Source organism: Barbatula barbatula (genome assembly GCF_947034865.1).
Source record: "Barbatula barbatula genome assembly, chromosome: 22".
NCBI classification, from domain to species: domain Eukaryota; kingdom Metazoa; phylum Chordata; class Actinopteri; order Cypriniformes; family Nemacheilidae; genus Barbatula; species Barbatula barbatula.
Genome location: NC_136785.1, coordinates 3637041 through 3655156, shown reverse-complemented (window position 1 = coordinate 3655156; position 18116 = coordinate 3637041). Strand labels below are relative to the sequence as shown.

Here is an 18116-nt window from a genome sequence, read left to right as displayed (position 1 = left end):
GCTATGAACAGATAATAATTTAGACTAAACAATACTGCAAGTGACTTAAGTGTGCATAAATTATAGACATTAGCTATTAAAGTTGCAGTGCAATAGGTGAGTTAATGCAGTTGTTAAAGTTGCAGTGCAATAGGTGAGTTAATGCAGTTGTTAAAGTTGCAGTGCAATAGGTGAGTTAATGCAGTTGTTAAAGTTACAGTGCAGTGGATGAGTAGATGCAATTAATAGAGTTACAGTGCAATGGATGAGTAGATGCACTTAATAGAGTTACAGTGCAGAAGATGAGTAGATGCAGTTAATAGAGTTACAGTGCAGTGGATGAGTAGATGCAATTAATAGAGTTACAGTGCAATAGATGAGTAGATGCAGTTAATAGAGTTACAGTGCAATAGATGAGTAGATGCAGTTAATAGAGTTACAGTGCAATGGATGAGTAGATGCAGTTAATAGAGTTACAGTGCAATGGATGAGTAGATGCAGTTAATAGAGTTCCTTTGCAGTGGATGAGTAGATGCAATTAATAGAGTTACAGTGCAATAGATGAGTAGATGCAGTTAATAGAGTTACAGTGCAGTAGATGAGTAGATGCAGTTAATAGAGTTACAGTGCAGTAGATGAGTAGATGCAGTTAATAGAGTTACAGTGCAGTAGATGAGTAGATGCAGTTAATAGAGTTACAGTGCAGTAGATAAGTTAGTGCAGTTATGAAAGTGATCCATTAGTGCAAATGAGCATATTTCAGATGTGCAAGTGAGCAGTATAGAGTGCAAATGATGCTGTGTGTGTGTAAACAGTCCAGTAGAGCAGATAACATGAAGTACTGGTGTGTACAGTTCAGTCATGCATAGCAGCCCTGTAGTGCAATGTAAACGATGTTATAGCAGCATTGAAGTTAAAGGTAAGAGGGTTAGTGGAATCAGTGGGGGACAGATAATTGTTACAAATATATACATTTGTAACAATTAGGTGCTAATACAAAGTTACTAGTTTGCAGTGTATAGAAAATAAATGTCCCTTATTGTCAATTGCTATTTGTTAAGCACAGTCCAACAAAAAATAAGAGAGTTTATCAAATGTTTTTAGCGACATATTTAGTAACAACGCAAAACATGTCAAGCACAGACGCAAAATACACCAAACAAGTATGTGTCAAAAGTCTCAGCCAATAGTATCGCATCCCGTGCGTGACGTCATCCACGCGCGCCGCCAATTCACCGGCTTCACTCGCAACCGCTTCAAATCAGGGAAATATGTCTACTTTTAAAGAAAAGATATGAATAAATCAGCTTATCGGCTGTGTGGTAAGCTAACGTTTTTAGAGTTAGATTCGTGTTAGGTTAGGGTTGCTGTACATTTGGTTTTGTGGCCCACGTGGGCTGCATTGCTAAAGCGACGTAGATCTGTTTGTGTTATTAGTGGTTTGGTTTCAAATAAAGCCGGTCGTTGTAGGATCTGCGTAAACTCGGGACCAGAATGAAGTGTCACTACGAGGTGTTGGGCGTTGAAAAAGACGCGACGGACGACGATCTCAAGAAGGCCTATCGAAAATTAGCCTTGAAATGGCACCCGGGTAACGTTATCTGCATTAGGATGATCTGTAACGTTATTCCTTCTTGGCAGTTCCGTGTCCCTATTTAATATTTCAGGCACTTTGTGAACCTAAATCATCTTTCAAGTGATATGCATGTACAGTGAAAAGTTTTATATAAGTTTAATGTAGAAGTTATGTAAGGTTGAGTGTCATCTGATTCCAGACAAGAACCTTGACAGCGCAGAAGAGGCAGCAGAGCTGTTTAAGCTGATTCAGGCTGCATATGATGTTCTGAGTGATCCTCAAGAAAGAGCCTGGTATGTCTTCCAACAAATTGTTAAAACACAACAGTTGTTGTTCTTTAAAAGTAGTTATCATTTATTTAAATATCCAAAAATCATTCTTGGTACGCTTAAAAACTACTTGCCCGACAGACAAAATCGTTTCTTATGCTCAGCCTACTTTACGTTCAACACCTTTATCTATAACGTCTGTGACAGTGATTATAAGATATATTGACTTTAATCTGGTAATGTTTGTTTGTAAGGTATGATAACCACAGAGATGCACTGCTGAAAGGTGGGGTCGGTGGAGACTACCGGGATGATAGTGTTGATCTTTTGCAGTACTTCACTGTCACCTGTTACTCTGGTTACGGAGATGATGAGCAGGTGAATATTTACATCTTGAACATTCTCATTTTTCCTGTAGTCGGCCAGAAGTCTTGAGTTTTCAAATCTGTGGCTGAGGTCTGTTTTTTAAAAGATTGCTTTTTTCAACATTTTGTGAAATATCTTGCATTTTTAGCTTTTTACGGAAGGTCCTGTCATGAAGAAAAAGTGAATAAATGCAATATCTTGAAAGGTGTAACCTGATTTGACAAAGTTGATGGCATGATGCACCACTAGGGGACAGCAGTCGTTCATGTTAAAATGTGTTCTTTTAATATGATTGTTGTCAAGGCAAACAGACATTTTATATTTAAAAACTACAACACCTCACTTTCCTTGACTTTCCTCTCTTTTTGTTTTTCCTTTGTAGGGCTTTTACACTGTGTACAGAAACGTGTTTGAATCTATAGCAAAGGAAGAGATGGAGCACAGTAAAGATGTGGAAGATGATGAAGATGATTTTCCGTCCTTTGGAGATTCACCGAGCGACTACGACACTGTATGTACTCGCCCTTATTCTGATCCCAGACATTTAACCTAAGATACAACACTGATCAATAATTCATAGAATTTCGTTTCATTTACTGAGATCCTGTTTGAGACATTGATCTACTTGGAATTAGTTTGCTGGTCACATAGAGAAACACTGTAAGAGATGAAAGGTGTTGTCGTCAGGACATATTGTTAAGTTGGAGGAAGGAGATTGTGGTTTGCACACGTTGAACTCAAAATATTGTAGACAGTTGGTTTGCTTGTAAGAGATGGGAGATTGAAGTAAAGGTTCTTGGGTTCACTTTATGTATGAAGTATTATATATATTAGGTCATTGGTTCCCCCGCAAGACATGGAAAAAATAAAGTAAATCATGGGGCAGAACCGAGGTGTGTTTTTTGTTTGTTAGACCGCAGTTGTACAATTAAAATGGAGTATATGAGCTTCAAGAGGTTGGAGTACTCTGTTTACCTGAAATAAAAATTTCTCATGGGGTCACAAGCGTTTTAGGTCTTACATCCCAATGGAAGACAAGAGCTTCCCTATCTATAAATAAATACTTTTCTGAACAAGCTAGTGTGTTTTTGTGCTTTTAAGCATTTTTTCAGGTAAGGTAGAAAACATGTGCTTTTGGTTTTAGCGAACAAGTGTCTAACCCGAGATTCATCCCACTTCAGATAGAGGGTTTAGACGATAAGTAGGCAGGTAAACCGGGGACAAGGGGCCTCCTAAATGTTGTCGGCATCTTTAAAATAAGGTGGATCTGGAAGATGAACACACAGCTCTGTAGGAAAACACCCGGCAGTGCCTCAAAACCAAAATCTTGGCATCATGATATCATCTTTTGTGCTAACAAGCCTCAGCATTTTCAGAAAATACACAAATGTATTTGTTCTATTGAATCGTGTACGTTCTTCTTCTCTTAGGCGGTCCACTTGTTTTACGGCTATTGGCAGAGTTTCTGCACACGCAAAAACTTTGCATGGAAAGAAGAATACGACACACGGCAGGCGTCTAACCGTTGGGAGAAGAGAGCTATGGAGAAAGAGAACAAGAAAACCCGGGACAAGGCCAGAAAGGAACACAGCGAACTTGTACGCCAACTAGTGGCCTTCGTCCGCAAGCGTGACAAGCGAGTTCAGGCCCACAAGAAACTTGTGGAGGAGCAAAACGCAGAGAAGGCCAAGAAAGTAGAAGAACTAAGGAGAAAACAGAGGCTCAGTCAGGCTAAGTGAGTCGAAAGATCGTCCTGATTCTCATTCATTGTTTTGTTTGTTTATTTATGTTTGCACTCATTTAGTTTTACTTCTAAAATACTTCTAAAAATGTTATAACACTTCAAATATCATTAGATAAACTAATGTTTGCACAGGCATTGTGTAATATGTGTAGGTGCTATGTGTAATATTTAGGAGGATCTATTGACAGAAATGCAATATAATATACATAACAATGTCTTCAGAGGTGCATAAAGACATCACATAGCCGAACGAAGCGCTATGTTTTTATAACCTTAGAATGAGCTTTTTCTATCTACATACACATTACATGGAATTCATCATGTTGTTTTTCTTCTGTAGCTCTAAACAAACTCATTTGACAAAGAAGCAAAAACGTGATGACATCGCCAACGTAGTGAAAGAGAGGGGGAAGGAGTGATGCTGCAAAAAACTTTAAATCGCTCCTTTTAGTTATGAAAACTGTCATTAACATTATCTTTTAACTAATATGTTTAAAAACAATCAGTCAGGAAGTGAGACGATATGTTCTAACAAAGAATAATTTAGCAGTTTTGATACTTTAGCACCAGTAAGGCTTCATTCCCACGACAACCAACAATTTTGTGGCACAATTTGTTTGAGTGCATTTCAAACAATATCGAAATATGAATATTAACATTAAAATCATATAATCAATTATATAATAAAATAACATCATTAAATAAACACGTGTGTGCTTGTATTGAGGTTGGCAGACGAATATAAGGAGCAGAGCTGGGCTGCCATGTCTGAGCTTGAGAAGGAACTGCAGCGGATGGAAGCTCAGTACGATCAACAGTTTGGAGATGTGTCCGAGAGCGAAGAAGAGGACGAGGAGGCAGGTGAAGATGGGCTGGACGGGCCAGAGACAGAGAAAGGAGGCGAGTTCTGATGTCAAGCACACAAACAAACACATGTATGAGTGGATTCTGGGTAGAGGAGGTTAGACGTTCAGGGGTCAGACAAAGTATCAATTCAGATTTCTTAGTTTTGCGATGAAATACAAGGTTTGGAAAAAAGATTAAAAAAACCCCACAATGTATGCTTTTGGGGTCTTTCAGGAGCAGGGTTGGAAAGATTTAATGCAATGAATGCACAATAGATATTGGTGTCCAAGACTGTCTGAGGCGTTTATGGGGCTAAAGAATGTCTCAGTGGGGCTACTGTTTTAAAAAGGCTAAACTATGTATGATTAACTAAACCATATAAGATCTGTAGATATATGTTATATTATATGAGATCTAACCTCTGCTTGCCTTTTGTCAGATGCTGCGGTAGAGATGGAAGATTACTATGACGACCTGTATTGCCCTGCCTGTGACAAATCCTTTAAATCTGATAAAGCGTGAGTCATCATCTATAAACGTGCTGTAAAAATCTCCATGATGCTTTACAGGAAAAAATATACCTGAGGTCATTTATTATAACAGGAATTCCACCAAAGTCAACAAGCATTGACTGAATCATTAAACTTTTATTTTGGGATGTTTAATGAAGGTGATTCTTCATTCAATGTGAATGACTTGACTGTTTTTACTTTCACTTCAGCATGAAAAACCATGAGAAGTCCAAGAAGCACAGAGAGATGGTGGCATTGCTTAGGCAACAGCTGGAGGAGGATGATAAATCACTGGGTCAGAACTCGGCAGACAGAGATGAAGACGAGGAGGAGGACGATGAGGAAGATGTAGTCAATGACACGCCGAGACAAAAGTAAAACACACATTTTTTTGCCCATTAATAAAAACCACAACAGAAATAATGTATTACATTTTTTGGCAGTACATTGTTTTTTTCTACTTCTTGTGAACCTGACTCATTCAACTACAAAAATATTAGCACTGCATTTGCATTCTTAATAAGAGCAGAATTTGCATGAATTATTACTTCCTAATATGTGCAAGCCTGATGTTTACTGAGAACAAAAATCTTACGGCAAAAAAAGGAGGACAGCCACGTAATAATGTCATTGGTTAAGTATTTTATTCTATCAGAGGTATTTAAAATAGTGAAACCTTATCATAATTTTCATAAAATATAAACAAGTCCTGAAACATTTATTTGAGTTGATTACTTTTCAGGCATTTGCATTTTGTGTGGATGTTCGTATTCAAATTAGTCTATTTTATTGCAGATTGTCTAAACGGCAAAAAAAGAAAAAGCGGCAACAAAGAACAGTAAACGTAAGTGCACTTTGAATGTTAACCTTTAGAATGAGTTAAAAACATTTTGTTTTTATTCAATCAAACTAGCATAGATTTTTTTATGTGTTTTTATAGAATCTCCCCGAAGAGCCAGAGAGTCCAATCCCACAGTCCACAGAGGAGCATCCACCACCCGAGCCAGATTCAGGCAACGACAAGGACGCCTCTGTTCCCTCTGAGGACCCAGATGAGAATCCAAAACCAGAGGGAGGAGAACCCACAACTCAAAAAAGGTGTCTCCCTCATGCCTGTTTTAGAATTGACCAGTTTAAGTATACACGTAAAATACAACTAAACTCACACATTGGGTTTATTTTACAGCTCTGCGAAAACAAAAGCAAAGAAAGGCGGGAAAGACTTGAACAACAAACCCCACGGGGTTGCTGAAGTTAAGCAAGAGGTGTGTACTGTGTTAGCGTGTGTGTACAGAGGCAAACGGCAGCTGCGTGTACAGCTGCAGGGTTTTGTTATCTGACAGTCATCTAGAACGGCATGTTGACGAAAAATGCGATAACTGTGTGTTTCTACCTCACCTTGATGGGTTGACACGCGTTCAAAGGGTGTGGATTTTCAATTACTGCTGTTAAGTCGTGACGAACCAAACTGTTTCACAGCCTAAGGCCAAGTAAAAATTTGCACATTGACAAAAACAGAGCCGAGTGAGGCGAAATTACTTGTATAATATAAAGTATGATTGCTTTCATATTATCAATCATTTAAAAACTCTGAAAAGTATGCGCTGTGTTCATATTTTATTGTCATGAACATGATTTGTGAGAAATTGAATCGACGCTGGAGATGAAAACTCCCATCATTCCATGCTTCTTTACAATGTTATCAAGCCACGCTTTGTTGTTTTGAATAAGCGACTTCTAGTGGTGTAAGTTACATACCCCTTCGCGTATCACAGGCAGTTTCTGTCAATCTTATATAAATCTTGAGTGCCTAGTATTGCATTCGTATTTTCTAAGAGTGTTTCATTTGATCAAATTTATAAAAGAGAGATACAGCTGTACGATTTTATCCGGAAAAACACGAGCTGCTAGAGGTGGGACTAGTGGGGAGAGTGGGATGGAACTACAGCACGACAACACATCATCACATGAATCCGTTCGTGTTTTGTGCTCTATGCACGTTCACGGCGATTGCCAACAAAACACAGATATATGACTTAGTTTGACTTACCACGTGCAGTTCATGTCCGGCATCTTTTTGCACTGGGGCAGCTCCATCTATGTTTCAAACGATCTCCAAATCCAGCGTTATATCCATCAGTGAAATACCCTGAACAAACAGGCGCAACTAAACTTCACTATTGCAAGGAGCTGCAGCGCAGCCCATCTTTACGCGGCAAAAATAGTCTTGATGGTAAGCGGGTCTCGCTGGTAGGTTGGCTCGTGCGTGGGGTCTTTCTCTTTCTTTCACCTTGCCGTGTTTTTCCCGGGAGAATGGCCAATAAAAGGAATAGGATTTGACGACACAGGGATCCAGAATCATAAAAAATCTTTCAGAAACAAATTAGAGTGCTGGGGGAGTGTATCAAGTACAAAAATACTACGTCATACGTCCAACTTGTTTTTTATATCAAGTTGACCATGTTAAGCATAAGAAGTCAGCACGTTTAACAGTGTCAGGAAGTCAGAATGCATGACATCGGATGGTACCCGATCTTTAAGTGTTATGCAATTATTGAGAAGTACTTAGTAAAATGTAAAACAATGGTTTAATGGCATCTAACAGTTCCAAATCTGTATAAATGTTTTTGTTCTGAAGAACACAGAGAAAGATATTCAGAGGAATGCTTGTAACCAAACAGTTCTTGGCCAACATTGACTGTTATATTAGGAAAAATCGCTTTATTTATTTACATTGTCATTAAGCAGTCATATTTCTTTGTTCTGTTCAACACAAAAGAAAATATTTTGAACAGTTTAAAAAATGTCGTACTATGGTAGTCAATGGTGGTTTGGTTACGAGCTTTCTTCCAAATATCTTTCTGTGTTCATCAAAACAAAGAAATGTAAACACAACTTGAAGAGTGAGTGAGTGATGACAGAATTTTTGGGGTAACAGTTTTATAAATAAGCCTATTAACGTAAATGTCTTGAATACGTTTTCTTTACACATTGTAGACGGAAGTCAATCTACGCTGTGTCACCTGTCAGAACGAATTCTCAACCAGAAACAAACTTTTTGATCACCTGAAGACCACCGGTCACGCCACTGCGTTCTCCTCCAGCAACACTGCCCAAACAAGCAGGAAAAAGAAGGAAACAAGGAAGAACAGATGATCGGGAGAAACTGGACTGAAGCTCCCAGATTGTACATTTTCTTCCATGAAAACCTCTACTGAACATTGATGTAGAGAGGTGTTTATAAGTATGTGTGCGTGTTTCTGTCCATACGGGAATGAATTTGTGCCCCGTGGGCTGAATTCTGTTATAATGCACCGTTTGCCCAAAGATTTCTTCATAACAGACATATATTCATTCAGACCGTAACTACGGCATTCAGAGGTTAGCTGGTACTTCTGAGCCATCGTCTGTATGTAAATTGTATAGTCAACATTTTAGACTGGAAATAACCTGCAAAGACACGTGAGAAATAAAATTCCACAGTATGTGCGCAAAAGTTTATTGGAAATGTTTTGGAAAATTGAGTGAACCACATAATACTTTTATTATTTTTAGGACCATCAGATCAAAGATCTTGAAAAGGGCAAAAGCTAAAGATTCAACATTGTGTTTTTACTGTACAAAATGTGTACTGGGTCAGGTGAACTATGACCAAAATGCTTTGTGTTATGCAAAACATTTCCAAGGGCTTTCCAGGAAAGAATTGCATAAAAAATAAAACAACATCTGTTAACTTAATAGACAGTTTCTCTCTTTGCACGACACATAGGTTTACACCATGTTTCAGGGTCAAACGGATTTATTACAAAACCGACCCCCCCTCAAAGATGAAAATTCTGTCTTAAATTATTGAGATTTCTGGGGCACTATTGACTACCATAGTAGAGAGATTCATTCTTTTTTTGTTCTGTTGAAGGCAAAAGAAAATCTTTTGAAGAATCTAAGAAAACAAACATTTCTTGGCCATTTTGTTGTCTGACAACATTTTAATGATACTCAATGGTGCCCCAGAAATCTCAGTTTCTTACTTTCCTCTAAATATCTTTGTGTTCAACAGAACAACAACATTTATACAGGTTTGGAACAACTTGAGGGTAAATAAACAATGACAGAATTTTCATTTCTGGGTGAACTGTCCTTCTAAGCTTAAGGTGGTTATATCAACACCTGTTATAACATCTATTAACTGTTCGAAGATTTGATGATAGTTTTAAACAATCCACCCTAAAAAACTGAATACACAACACTGTTCCCCCAGGTAAGTTCATCTTTTGATGGGTTTTCAGATCAACCGTCCAGTACTGTTGGTCATAAAATGTGTACTGTTCTGCCTGTACTATCTTCTCTCCATGTAGTTGAGCACAGCCTGGTTGAAGACAGCGAGGAAGAAGTCTGCGTCATCTTTAGTTATACACATGGGCGGCTTGATTCTAAACGTCTGTGGAGGAACAAGGTGAAAAAAGTAAGCGATGAACAATAATAAGATGCAATGCTTTACATATTAGTAAAATCGCCAGTGTTAAAAAAGGTCAAATTAACTCTCACAGTGTATATAATTGAGTGTTGATTATATATACACTGTGAGTGTTAATTTGACCTTTTTAACATTGGAGATTTTACCGTGTACAAAAACAAAAGGGAAAAATAACACCATAGGAATTTGTAATGTCATTGAGATGAGCACATAATGACAGAATTTAAGTTTTATTTGCAATCGACTGAAATAACTCAGGACAAGCTGCGAGCAGAGTTTGTAAAATGAAGTGAAATGCAATAGTTCCTTATAGTTTAGACAAGAAGGATTCCAGAGTCACGGATCGATCATGCCTCTACATGACTGAAGGGTATCTTCTGAATACCTTTTATATGACACAACCACACACGGCCCATTATGTTTCACCTCCACAGAAACTGTTCTGCGGTTGGGTTAACATATGGTTCCTGCTCACCTGTCCGTAAAGCCCGCCTTTTCCGATCAACACGCCCATGTCTTTAATGTCCTCAAAAATCTGATTCATGTCTTGTGAAGGTAGGGGGTCTCTGCTGGCCTGGATATGAGTGAAAGTCAGATGTCAATCATTTCCAGCAATGCTGTTCAATTAGGTTTTAAAAGATAAAGGAATTGTGAAGCTTTAGTTAATCCTTAAATATGAAAATGTTGTCTTAGTTACTCATTCGGTTTTGTTGAGCACAGGAGGAGATTGAAACATATGTTGCGCTGCTGTTTTTTTATCAGACTTTGAGTGAACTATCCCTTTAAGAATTTACTTTTTTAACAACGACATCTGTGAGCTATGCTTGAATGCTACTGGAGTGTAAATTTGGCTTGTCTTTAAACACACTCGGACAGATTCCAGCAAAAAGCCATGAGTGAGGTACAGAGGGTGTTTTTAGTCTCATTTCTGAGAATGTATGAACCCGTCGTCTCATTGCTCTCTGGTCTAGTTAATGGCTAACAAGTTTTCTGCATCATTCCCTATGAGAGAAAGTGGCACATTTACACACACCTGAATCATTAACTATTCCATTTGAGGCTAAAGTATCTCCTCGTGTCTCTCAAACCTCAATGTCATGAAACCACGCTGCTCTGCAAACACACTTGAATTAAAGGGATAGTTCACCCAGAAATTTAAATTCTGTCATCATTTACCTATATACATGTATTTTTTCCTGTTAAACACAAGGGAGATATTATAAGAATGTTCAGTTCTGTGACATCATCCACTGCCATAGTAGGAAACAAATACATATTTTGTTGTTCTATTGAACACAAAGTGAGATATTTTTAAGAATTAAGGAACAAAAACAGTTCTGGGGCATCTTTGACTACCATTACATTTTTCCTACTATGGCAGTCAATGATGTCACAGGAGTGAAAATTGCTCATTGTATATAGATATGAAAGGACATGAGGGTGAGCAAAGAATTATCATTTTTGGGTGAACTGTCACTTTAAGTGGCAATAACAAACAGCAAAATTTTCATATCAATTTCTATCTGTCCTGTCCCTAACATATATATGCATGGGAAATATAATGCAATTATATTTATATATTATGTTTTCAAATATACTGTATATGAAAGGGATAGTTCTCCAATGAAAACTCTTTTTTTGAATTACTAACCCTCTATTTTGTTTATTTTATTTAAGCAGGAAATAAAGTCTCTTTCACAGAAGTGTCCTGGCCAAGATGAGCAACAGTACAATCAGTTTCAAGCACAGATTTACACAACAAAAACAACACATCACACTATAAACCATTACACATCATTGAATCATCTTTCAGTTTCCGAATAATCCCTTAAAATGTCCCAAAAATATCACGTTTTGCCATTTAAATAACCCTTCAGCAGACACTTTCATCCAAAGCTGTCATACACGAGCAATAATACAATAGATTCAAGACTTGATTTCGATTCAGGTTCATTCCAGTCAAATGCAGCTGCATTCATAAAAGCCTTTTTTTCAGCTCAGTTTGACCAACTGGCACAGAAAGAGTGTACATTTCTCTCTTTGGTCCAACACAAAAAATGATATTTGGAAAAATGTTAGCAACTGACTGTTCTGAGGCACTATTAACTACCAAATTAATAGAATAATACATTGTAAATATTACAACATACTGAACAATACATAAGGAATTGCCACTTTTCATATATTGCAAAATCCAAGCACTTGGTTCCAGTACATAAAAATGTATTATTTAAAATACTGCATCATCCTTTCCGGTATAGAACCATATTTTTGTTCCGTCTGTTTATCGACCAACGGTTAATTATTTCTGCCGTTCCATTTGGTAATTCTCGCGGTATAGAAATTACATACTTCATCTTTAAAGATCGAATTATTCCTTTTCACTGGTTTCCTTATCTTTTTATCTGTCTGTCTTTAGAGTAAAAGATCAGCTTTGGTATCTGGTAAATAGCTTAGGTTCAATGGACTCATATTGAAAAGGGTCTTTGGGAGGCCATTTCCATTATTAAAGCTTTACAGAGCGGAACATGCGCGGCCAGATATCTTTGTGTATTCAAGACATTAGGTTCAGGCGGATCGAAATGCTGCTTTTGAGTTACAAGATCTTTCTACTTACACTGTTATGATGCTTTGGAGATTCTTACCAGTATTAGAGATTTTGGTTAGTTCAACTGGTCATCCAAGTTAACTGTTTAAACTAAGATAACATCAAATAATTCGTTGATATTTTTGCAAATAATTTATTAGAAAATCCAAGCAATATTTGATTTAGGTGGTTTCAGTGAACGCATGTATGGCCCGAAGTTAACTTCCGGTCCAGTTGTCGATTTGGCTAGTGGCTAATAATATAACTATTTATATTAATAATCTATATTAATATTCTAGTGTATAATAACTATTAAATAAACAATTAGTTGAATTTTATTGTATAGTAATTTTATTAATGAATCAATTTGTTGAATGGTTCATTTAACTTTAATGCAGTTTAGCCAAGAAACGTTTCTTCTGCTGGTATCCCAAAATAAAACTGGCTATACTTAACTTGCTAGCTAATGTAAGTGACTTTTTGCTGTAGCTTGTTTTCAGAAATGATCTACGGAGACTTTTCATTGCGGATGTGTATAGTAAACTCGGGCCACGAAAGCGCTCATGCTCAGTAACGTTTGTTTATGTTGTTGCTTTGAAACCGTCTATAGATCTTTTTTGTCATATATCAGTTCCTCATTAGCTTAAACTAAAGTATGAATTAAAGTTAAATGAAATAGCTTGATGCACTTCTTGTGTACCTTGTCTTTGACCATCTCCACCCCGATCTGAAGACCTTTTCCTCGTACGTCACCGATAATCTCATACTTATTCCGAAGTTTGGCCAGTTCCATCATCAGGTAGGTGCCGACATTAGCACTGTTCTCTTGCGTCCTGTCCTCTTTTATCGTCTAAAAGAAACATGATGATAATGAACCCTTTGATGCTGGAGTGCCACTACATAGCAGCTGTACAGTTATGGTATTTGTTTATTGTCAAGTGTAAACTGCTTTTAATATGCATTATCCTATTAAAAAGAAAATACTCTTGTTTAGATGTGAAAAATATGAAAAAGGTTTAGAAGCTCATGATCAAGATATCTGAATAAATTGATCTCTACTTACATCAAGCACTGATGATGCAATTGCACAAGCTAATGGATTACCTCCAAACGTGTTGTAATGGACTCCTTTTGCAAATGAACTGGCAATCTCTGCAAACAAGCAAACCTTTAAAGACTTTGCTAAGTAGAACTTAATGCATTTTTTTCAGTGGCACAATGATGTATTCTATATTAAAATGGTGGCTGCAATCTCTCCACTGAGTTAACAGTACTGGTCATTCTACTTCCTGTTTGACACAGTCAGTTATTTACCAGACACAGTTTGTGTAGGCCTACTTCATTTAATAATAATAAAAGTACCATGAAAAATTTTAAAATCACACAAGTTAACCTGAATGTGATGGAAACTAGCCTTACCTGCTGTGGTGACCAGAGCACCCATCGGGAAGCCGTTGCCGATGCCCTTTGCCATGGTAACCATGTCTGGAATAACATTATGCCCCTGAAAACCCCAAAAGTGACTTCCTGTGCGTCCAAAGCCCGTCTGGACCTGAAAGAACCACAAGACTGGCAGTATTAAACAAAAATCAGGCAGCATACTTTATACTTTTGTGATCTAATGCTTAGTGTAGTATAACGTGTTTTGGGGATGAAGATTATTTTTTATTTTATGTTAAAATTAAATAATACAAAATAATCTCTGTGTGAGACTTAAGACTGCATCCTACACTTTATATACTGTTTCTGTTCTATGTAGAACGCATACGATATGCATGTGACACTGGCAACAATGTAGCACACTACTGTTTGAAATGTTTATCAAAAACAGCCTTTAAAAACAGTAGTATGCCGTACACAGTGTGCGATATAATATATTATACAGTAAACAATACGTTAGTATTTTATCCTGCACAAGGTTAGGGCCCTTTCTCAATTCCATGAACGCAAAGAACAGACTTATTCTTGTAGTGACCGGTCTTGCGAGGCAGCCTCGGAAAAATGAATTTGGATGGATGCGCATTGACTTCTGGGACTTCATGCTGATTGCGTAGCCGCCCAAGGCTGCATACGATGCATCTTAGATATCGAGAACACATCCGGGTACTTTCATACCTTCTCTGTTCTTGATTATTGGAATCGGACCTGGACCGTTATTGTTGACGTAGAGCGAGAACACAAGGACACAAGATCGCATATTGAGAAACGGCCTAGGACTGGTTCATTTATCTCTAAATTAACAGCTAATCCACTGTCTATCCACTGGGTCGGATGGGATTTGCAACCGCATTCTTCAGACCTCATCTGCGATACAGATTCCCCCTCTCTCCCGAACCATCTGGTAGGTCTCCTTCAGGTAGTTTTTAGGGTACTGAATAGCCCCACCGACACCCTGCGGGCAGATATTGAAGATGATAACAGTATGAGTTTTTACACGCTGTTGCATGTGAGGTTTGTGGTCATTGCTACAGTAATATAGTTCAGTATTTGTCATTATAATTCACTTTCTAGCAGATACGGAATGATGAATATGACAATAACCCTATGCAAGTTATTTTCTTTGAGGCAGTTATGGGTCTCTAAGTGGCTTTGACTAGAAAATGCAGGTAGGGGCTTTGTCATCGTCTGTTTCTATGACAACTGAAATGCCCCATCACGGTTGTCACGGCAGACTGAGAAGATAATTCATCATGCGGTTTCCGCTGTTGCGAAATGATAAAACATTGTCATATTCCAGTATCTTCATGTCTGTATATCAGCAGGTTTTTTATACCGCTTGGTATGGGTTGGTGTAAATACTGTAGACCGAGTATAGGATATAATGTCAAACCTGGATGGGTTCTCCAAAGAAAGCAGCGATACGACTGGGAACCGTTGTGTCAAACACTTCTTTAAGCTGGTTTAAATATTTATCATTGGCTTGACAATGACCTAAGAACACACAGAAACTCGTCTCAAGCAGAGATGCACAGATCTGATATTCATTTTCTTAAGTACAACACGTTTTGTATATTTTCTAAAGACATGAGTGTTTGTCCCTGCACAGCTTGCAGTCACAATGCTAGTGTGTCATGGGTAGTTTTTACATGCCAGTATTTTTTTCCATTTGGTAATGGAATCGGAGAGAGATGATGAACTATGTCTGACCTGATGAGAAAAAAAGTATTTCAGAAAGTGTGTGTGTGTGTGTGTACCTGGGGAGCAGCTGCATTCCCGAATGGTTTGAACTGGGGAGTCTCTACACTGGCTGCCACCCCAAAGGCCTCTGAACACATCTGGACACATGGTCTAAAACAACAAAACAACTCTATTCACATAATATTGATTAAAGAGATAACATTTTATAAAGAAAATGCTTGATGGTTTTGTCTAGAAATGCCCAAATCCTAATAAATTGCATGTGACTGATAATAGATTTGCTTAATAAAAAAAGAAGCTTTGCTTACACTATTTTTAAATATATCTTTGTTTTATATGGATTGGTCACCAGGAAATGAATTTCATCATTCTTTCATAATGTATTCATCCTCGTGTCATTTCAAACCTGAACCATTTCAAAAAGATATTTTGAAGAATGTTGGTAAACTTCCATTGACTTCCATTGTACTTCTCAAAATATCTTCGCTTGTGTTCCACATAAAAATAAATAGTCATATACATGTTTTGAATGAATGAGGGTGAATAAATTATGTCATTTTTATTTCTGGGCGATCCAAAAGAACGTCATCGTTCAAACATTGACAATAGTTCAGTTTTAAACGCCAAAACCACCAAAACGTCATGTTTCCTCACATAATGTGGTAAATATAACATTAAAGATCAGGTAGTTGACAGAATGACTGAGTTTTTCTCAGACATACATTATGGCAGCCCATTGAGGAGGGGACGGGGTATTTGTAAATTGCGTTGGATGTGAGACCTGTTGCTTGAGGGCTGCCACCGTGATACGAGCCCCTGCACACACAAACAAAGCAGTTTGACATTCAACAAATAATAATTGGTCCATTAAATGCAAAATTTCAATGTAATGTTCCTTAAAACATCACTGTTTTAAATATGTTCCGTCTCGATTTTTTTTGTTAATCATGAATAAAAAAAGGAAGTGCTGTAAAGTAAAGGAGTTATTTCTGTGCACCGTGTCAATAAGGTCAATCACCTGAGTGTTAGGACGTCAAAATTTCCTGTGTGTAGCCGGGCCATTAGCACTGCGAGGTCATTAGCCTCAGAACCACTGTTCATAAAATACACAACCTAAAACAGACAACCGCACAGTGTCACATCTGCATGGACCCTCAGACCCTTAATGTGACTGACATGGACAAATTTGTCCACCTCGTGATTCTAATAACATTTTTAAGAAAATCTTTTTATAAATGTAAAAACACTTATGTTATGCATCCATTTCTGACGTATGTAGTGCAACTGAAATATACAATTTCGAACTTCTTATTTTAATTCTTCAAACACACATAACATCGCACCTTTAGTGGCTCCGGCAAAAGGGAAGTCAGTTTCTCTGCATACTCCTGCATTTGTGGATAGATGTAGGCAGCTGACGTGTGGCATAGACGCCTCAGCTGTTTCTCTGCTGCTTCTGTCACTTTTCTGCCATTTCATAAAAAATGTGATTAGATTTTAGTCATCTAAAAATACTTTTAAAAGGCATCTACCAATACGGGTTCAGGGCAAGAACATGATGGCATGAACATTAATTTAAAAACATCTTAATGTAATGCAAAATGGGAAGAACCCAGAAAGTCCTTACGGGTGACAGTGTCCCACACTCACGGTGACCACCCCTGCAAACAAATCCAGATATCGTCTTCCATCCACATCCCAAAGCCACTGCATGTAACCCTGGTTTATGAATACTGGATTTTTGTAGTATGTAACTTGCATGGTCATCGGGTTGCAGTTTTTTTTCCTGATTTCTATTAAGCGTTCTTTAGACATGCCCTGCAGGAATGTAATGATATAGTAATGACAATATAGGTCAAATTAAAGTAAAAAAAACAAAACACTGTTATCCTTAAATCATTTATTATTCCTTTATAGAGATCAATTCCGCACAAGCCTATGCTGAATGTGTAATTCATTACCACACACTTGTTACCTGGTATAGCTCAGGTTTAAAGTCACATGCGGGCATCTCGGGCAACTCAGCTGATTTTTGACACAGAGCACCTGAGCAAAGATAGATTCTTAACATTCAGAAATACATACATCAGTCATTCACAATGCCGATTGTACTTTAAGTGCTTGACACTTCAGCAAAAGAACGCAAAAACATCTGTATATAGGATGTGCCCTATTTCTGACGCTGTATTCTAGTATGCACACGTTACCATGGTAACGTAAAGGATGCTCCCACAGAGGAATTCGCCTGATTCAGATCATTTATATGCAAACGAGACGCACGAAGGGAGACTCACCGCTTCCTCTGTGGAGTTTCACAGACACGTCCACTGCAGTCCACGAGTGGGTTTTCCCGAGCAAACACGGGCCATTCAGCCGAGACAAAACTTTATGCATTACTGCTATTTTATTTTAACACTTGTCCCGTGCAAATGTACAAGGCCTAAGCGAAGTATGAAGAAGCCCAGATTTAACTCCCTGCAAGTTTATGTTCGGGAGGGTGCGGACTGAGCCAATTATATTTGGGGGTAAAGTCTATCCCCAGGCCTTGCTCAAGACTAAAAGGGTTGCCAGATTGGGCGTTTTGAATGTGATTGTGCGGGTAAAAATCGGCTTGGGCTGGCGGAC

At 37.9% G+C, this 18116-nt stretch overlaps 2 protein-coding genes across 4 annotated transcripts; one reads left to right on the top strand and one right to left on the bottom strand.

Moving 5' to 3' along the window:
* Positions 1-1155: 1155 nt before the first annotated feature.
* On the top strand, positions 1156-9028 carry dnajc21 (DnaJ heat shock protein family (Hsp40) member C21). Of its 2 annotated transcripts, none has more exons than XM_079486162.1 (13): positions 1156-1301; positions 1450-1570; positions 1755-1848; positions 2079-2202; positions 2573-2701; positions 3621-3925; positions 4662-4834; positions 5220-5298; positions 5502-5666; positions 6088-6136; positions 6233-6390; positions 6479-6557; positions 8290-9028. In XM_079486162.1, exons 2-13 carry the CDS (start codon positions 1474-1476, stop codon positions 8446-8448), a joined length of 1611 nt encoding a protein of 536 aa, XP_079342288.1. In that variant the 5' UTR covers positions 1156-1301; positions 1450-1473; the 3' UTR covers positions 8449-9028. The 2 variants fall into 2 exon arrangements, with proteins under 2 accessions (XP_079342288.1, XP_079342287.1); XM_079486161.1 differs by having other exon boundaries at positions 1417-1570.
* On the bottom strand, positions 8764-17997 carry agxt2 (alanine--glyoxylate aminotransferase 2). 2 transcript variants are annotated; one of them, XR_013788232.1, is made up of 15 exons: positions 17786-17997; positions 17467-17537; positions 17119-17309; positions 16835-16958; positions 16510-16604; positions 16214-16307; positions 15548-15641; positions 15184-15284; positions 14653-14745; positions 13773-13905; positions 13417-13505; positions 13054-13203; positions 10242-10340; positions 9321-9730; positions 8764-9150 (listed from the first exon to the last, which is right to left on the bottom strand). XR_013788232.1 is itself a non-coding variant. In XM_079486163.1 (14 exons), exons 1-14 carry the CDS (start codon positions 17883-17885, stop codon positions 9629-9631), a joined length of 1536 nt encoding a protein of 511 aa, XP_079342289.1. In that variant the 5' UTR covers positions 17886-17997; the 3' UTR covers positions 8779-9628. The 2 variants fall into 2 exon arrangements, 1 of the variants encoding a protein (XP_079342289.1); XM_079486163.1 differs by having other exon boundaries at positions 8779-9730.
* Positions 17998-18116: the final 119 nt, after the last annotated feature.

Excerpts from the sequence above, each read along its gene's own strand:
- dnajc21 (XM_079486162.1), top strand. The coding sequence starts at position 1,474 with ATGAAGTGTCACTACGAGGTGTTGGGCGTTGAAAAAGACGCGACGGAC. Across the intron at positions 5,667-6,087 it reads AATGACACGCCGAGACAAAA|ATTGTCTAAACGGCAAAAAA; the intron begins GTAAAACACACA and ends ATTTTATTGCAG. Across the intron at positions 6,391-6,478 it reads GAACCCACAACTCAAAAAAG|CTCTGCGAAAACAAAAGCAA; the intron begins GTGTCTCCCTCA and ends TTTATTTTACAG.
- agxt2 (XM_079486163.1), bottom strand. The coding sequence starts at position 17,885 with ATGCATAAAGTTTTGTCTCGGCTGAATGGCCCGTGTTTGCTCGGGAAA. Across the intron at positions 16,959-17,118 it reads AGTGTGGGACACTGTCACCC|AAAAGTGACAGAAGCAGCAG; the intron begins GTAAGGACTTTC and ends ATGAAATGGCAG. Across the intron at positions 14,746-15,183 it reads TCTTTGGAGAACCCATCCAG|GGTGTCGGTGGGGCTATTCA; the intron begins GTTTGACATTAT and ends ATCTGCCCGCAG.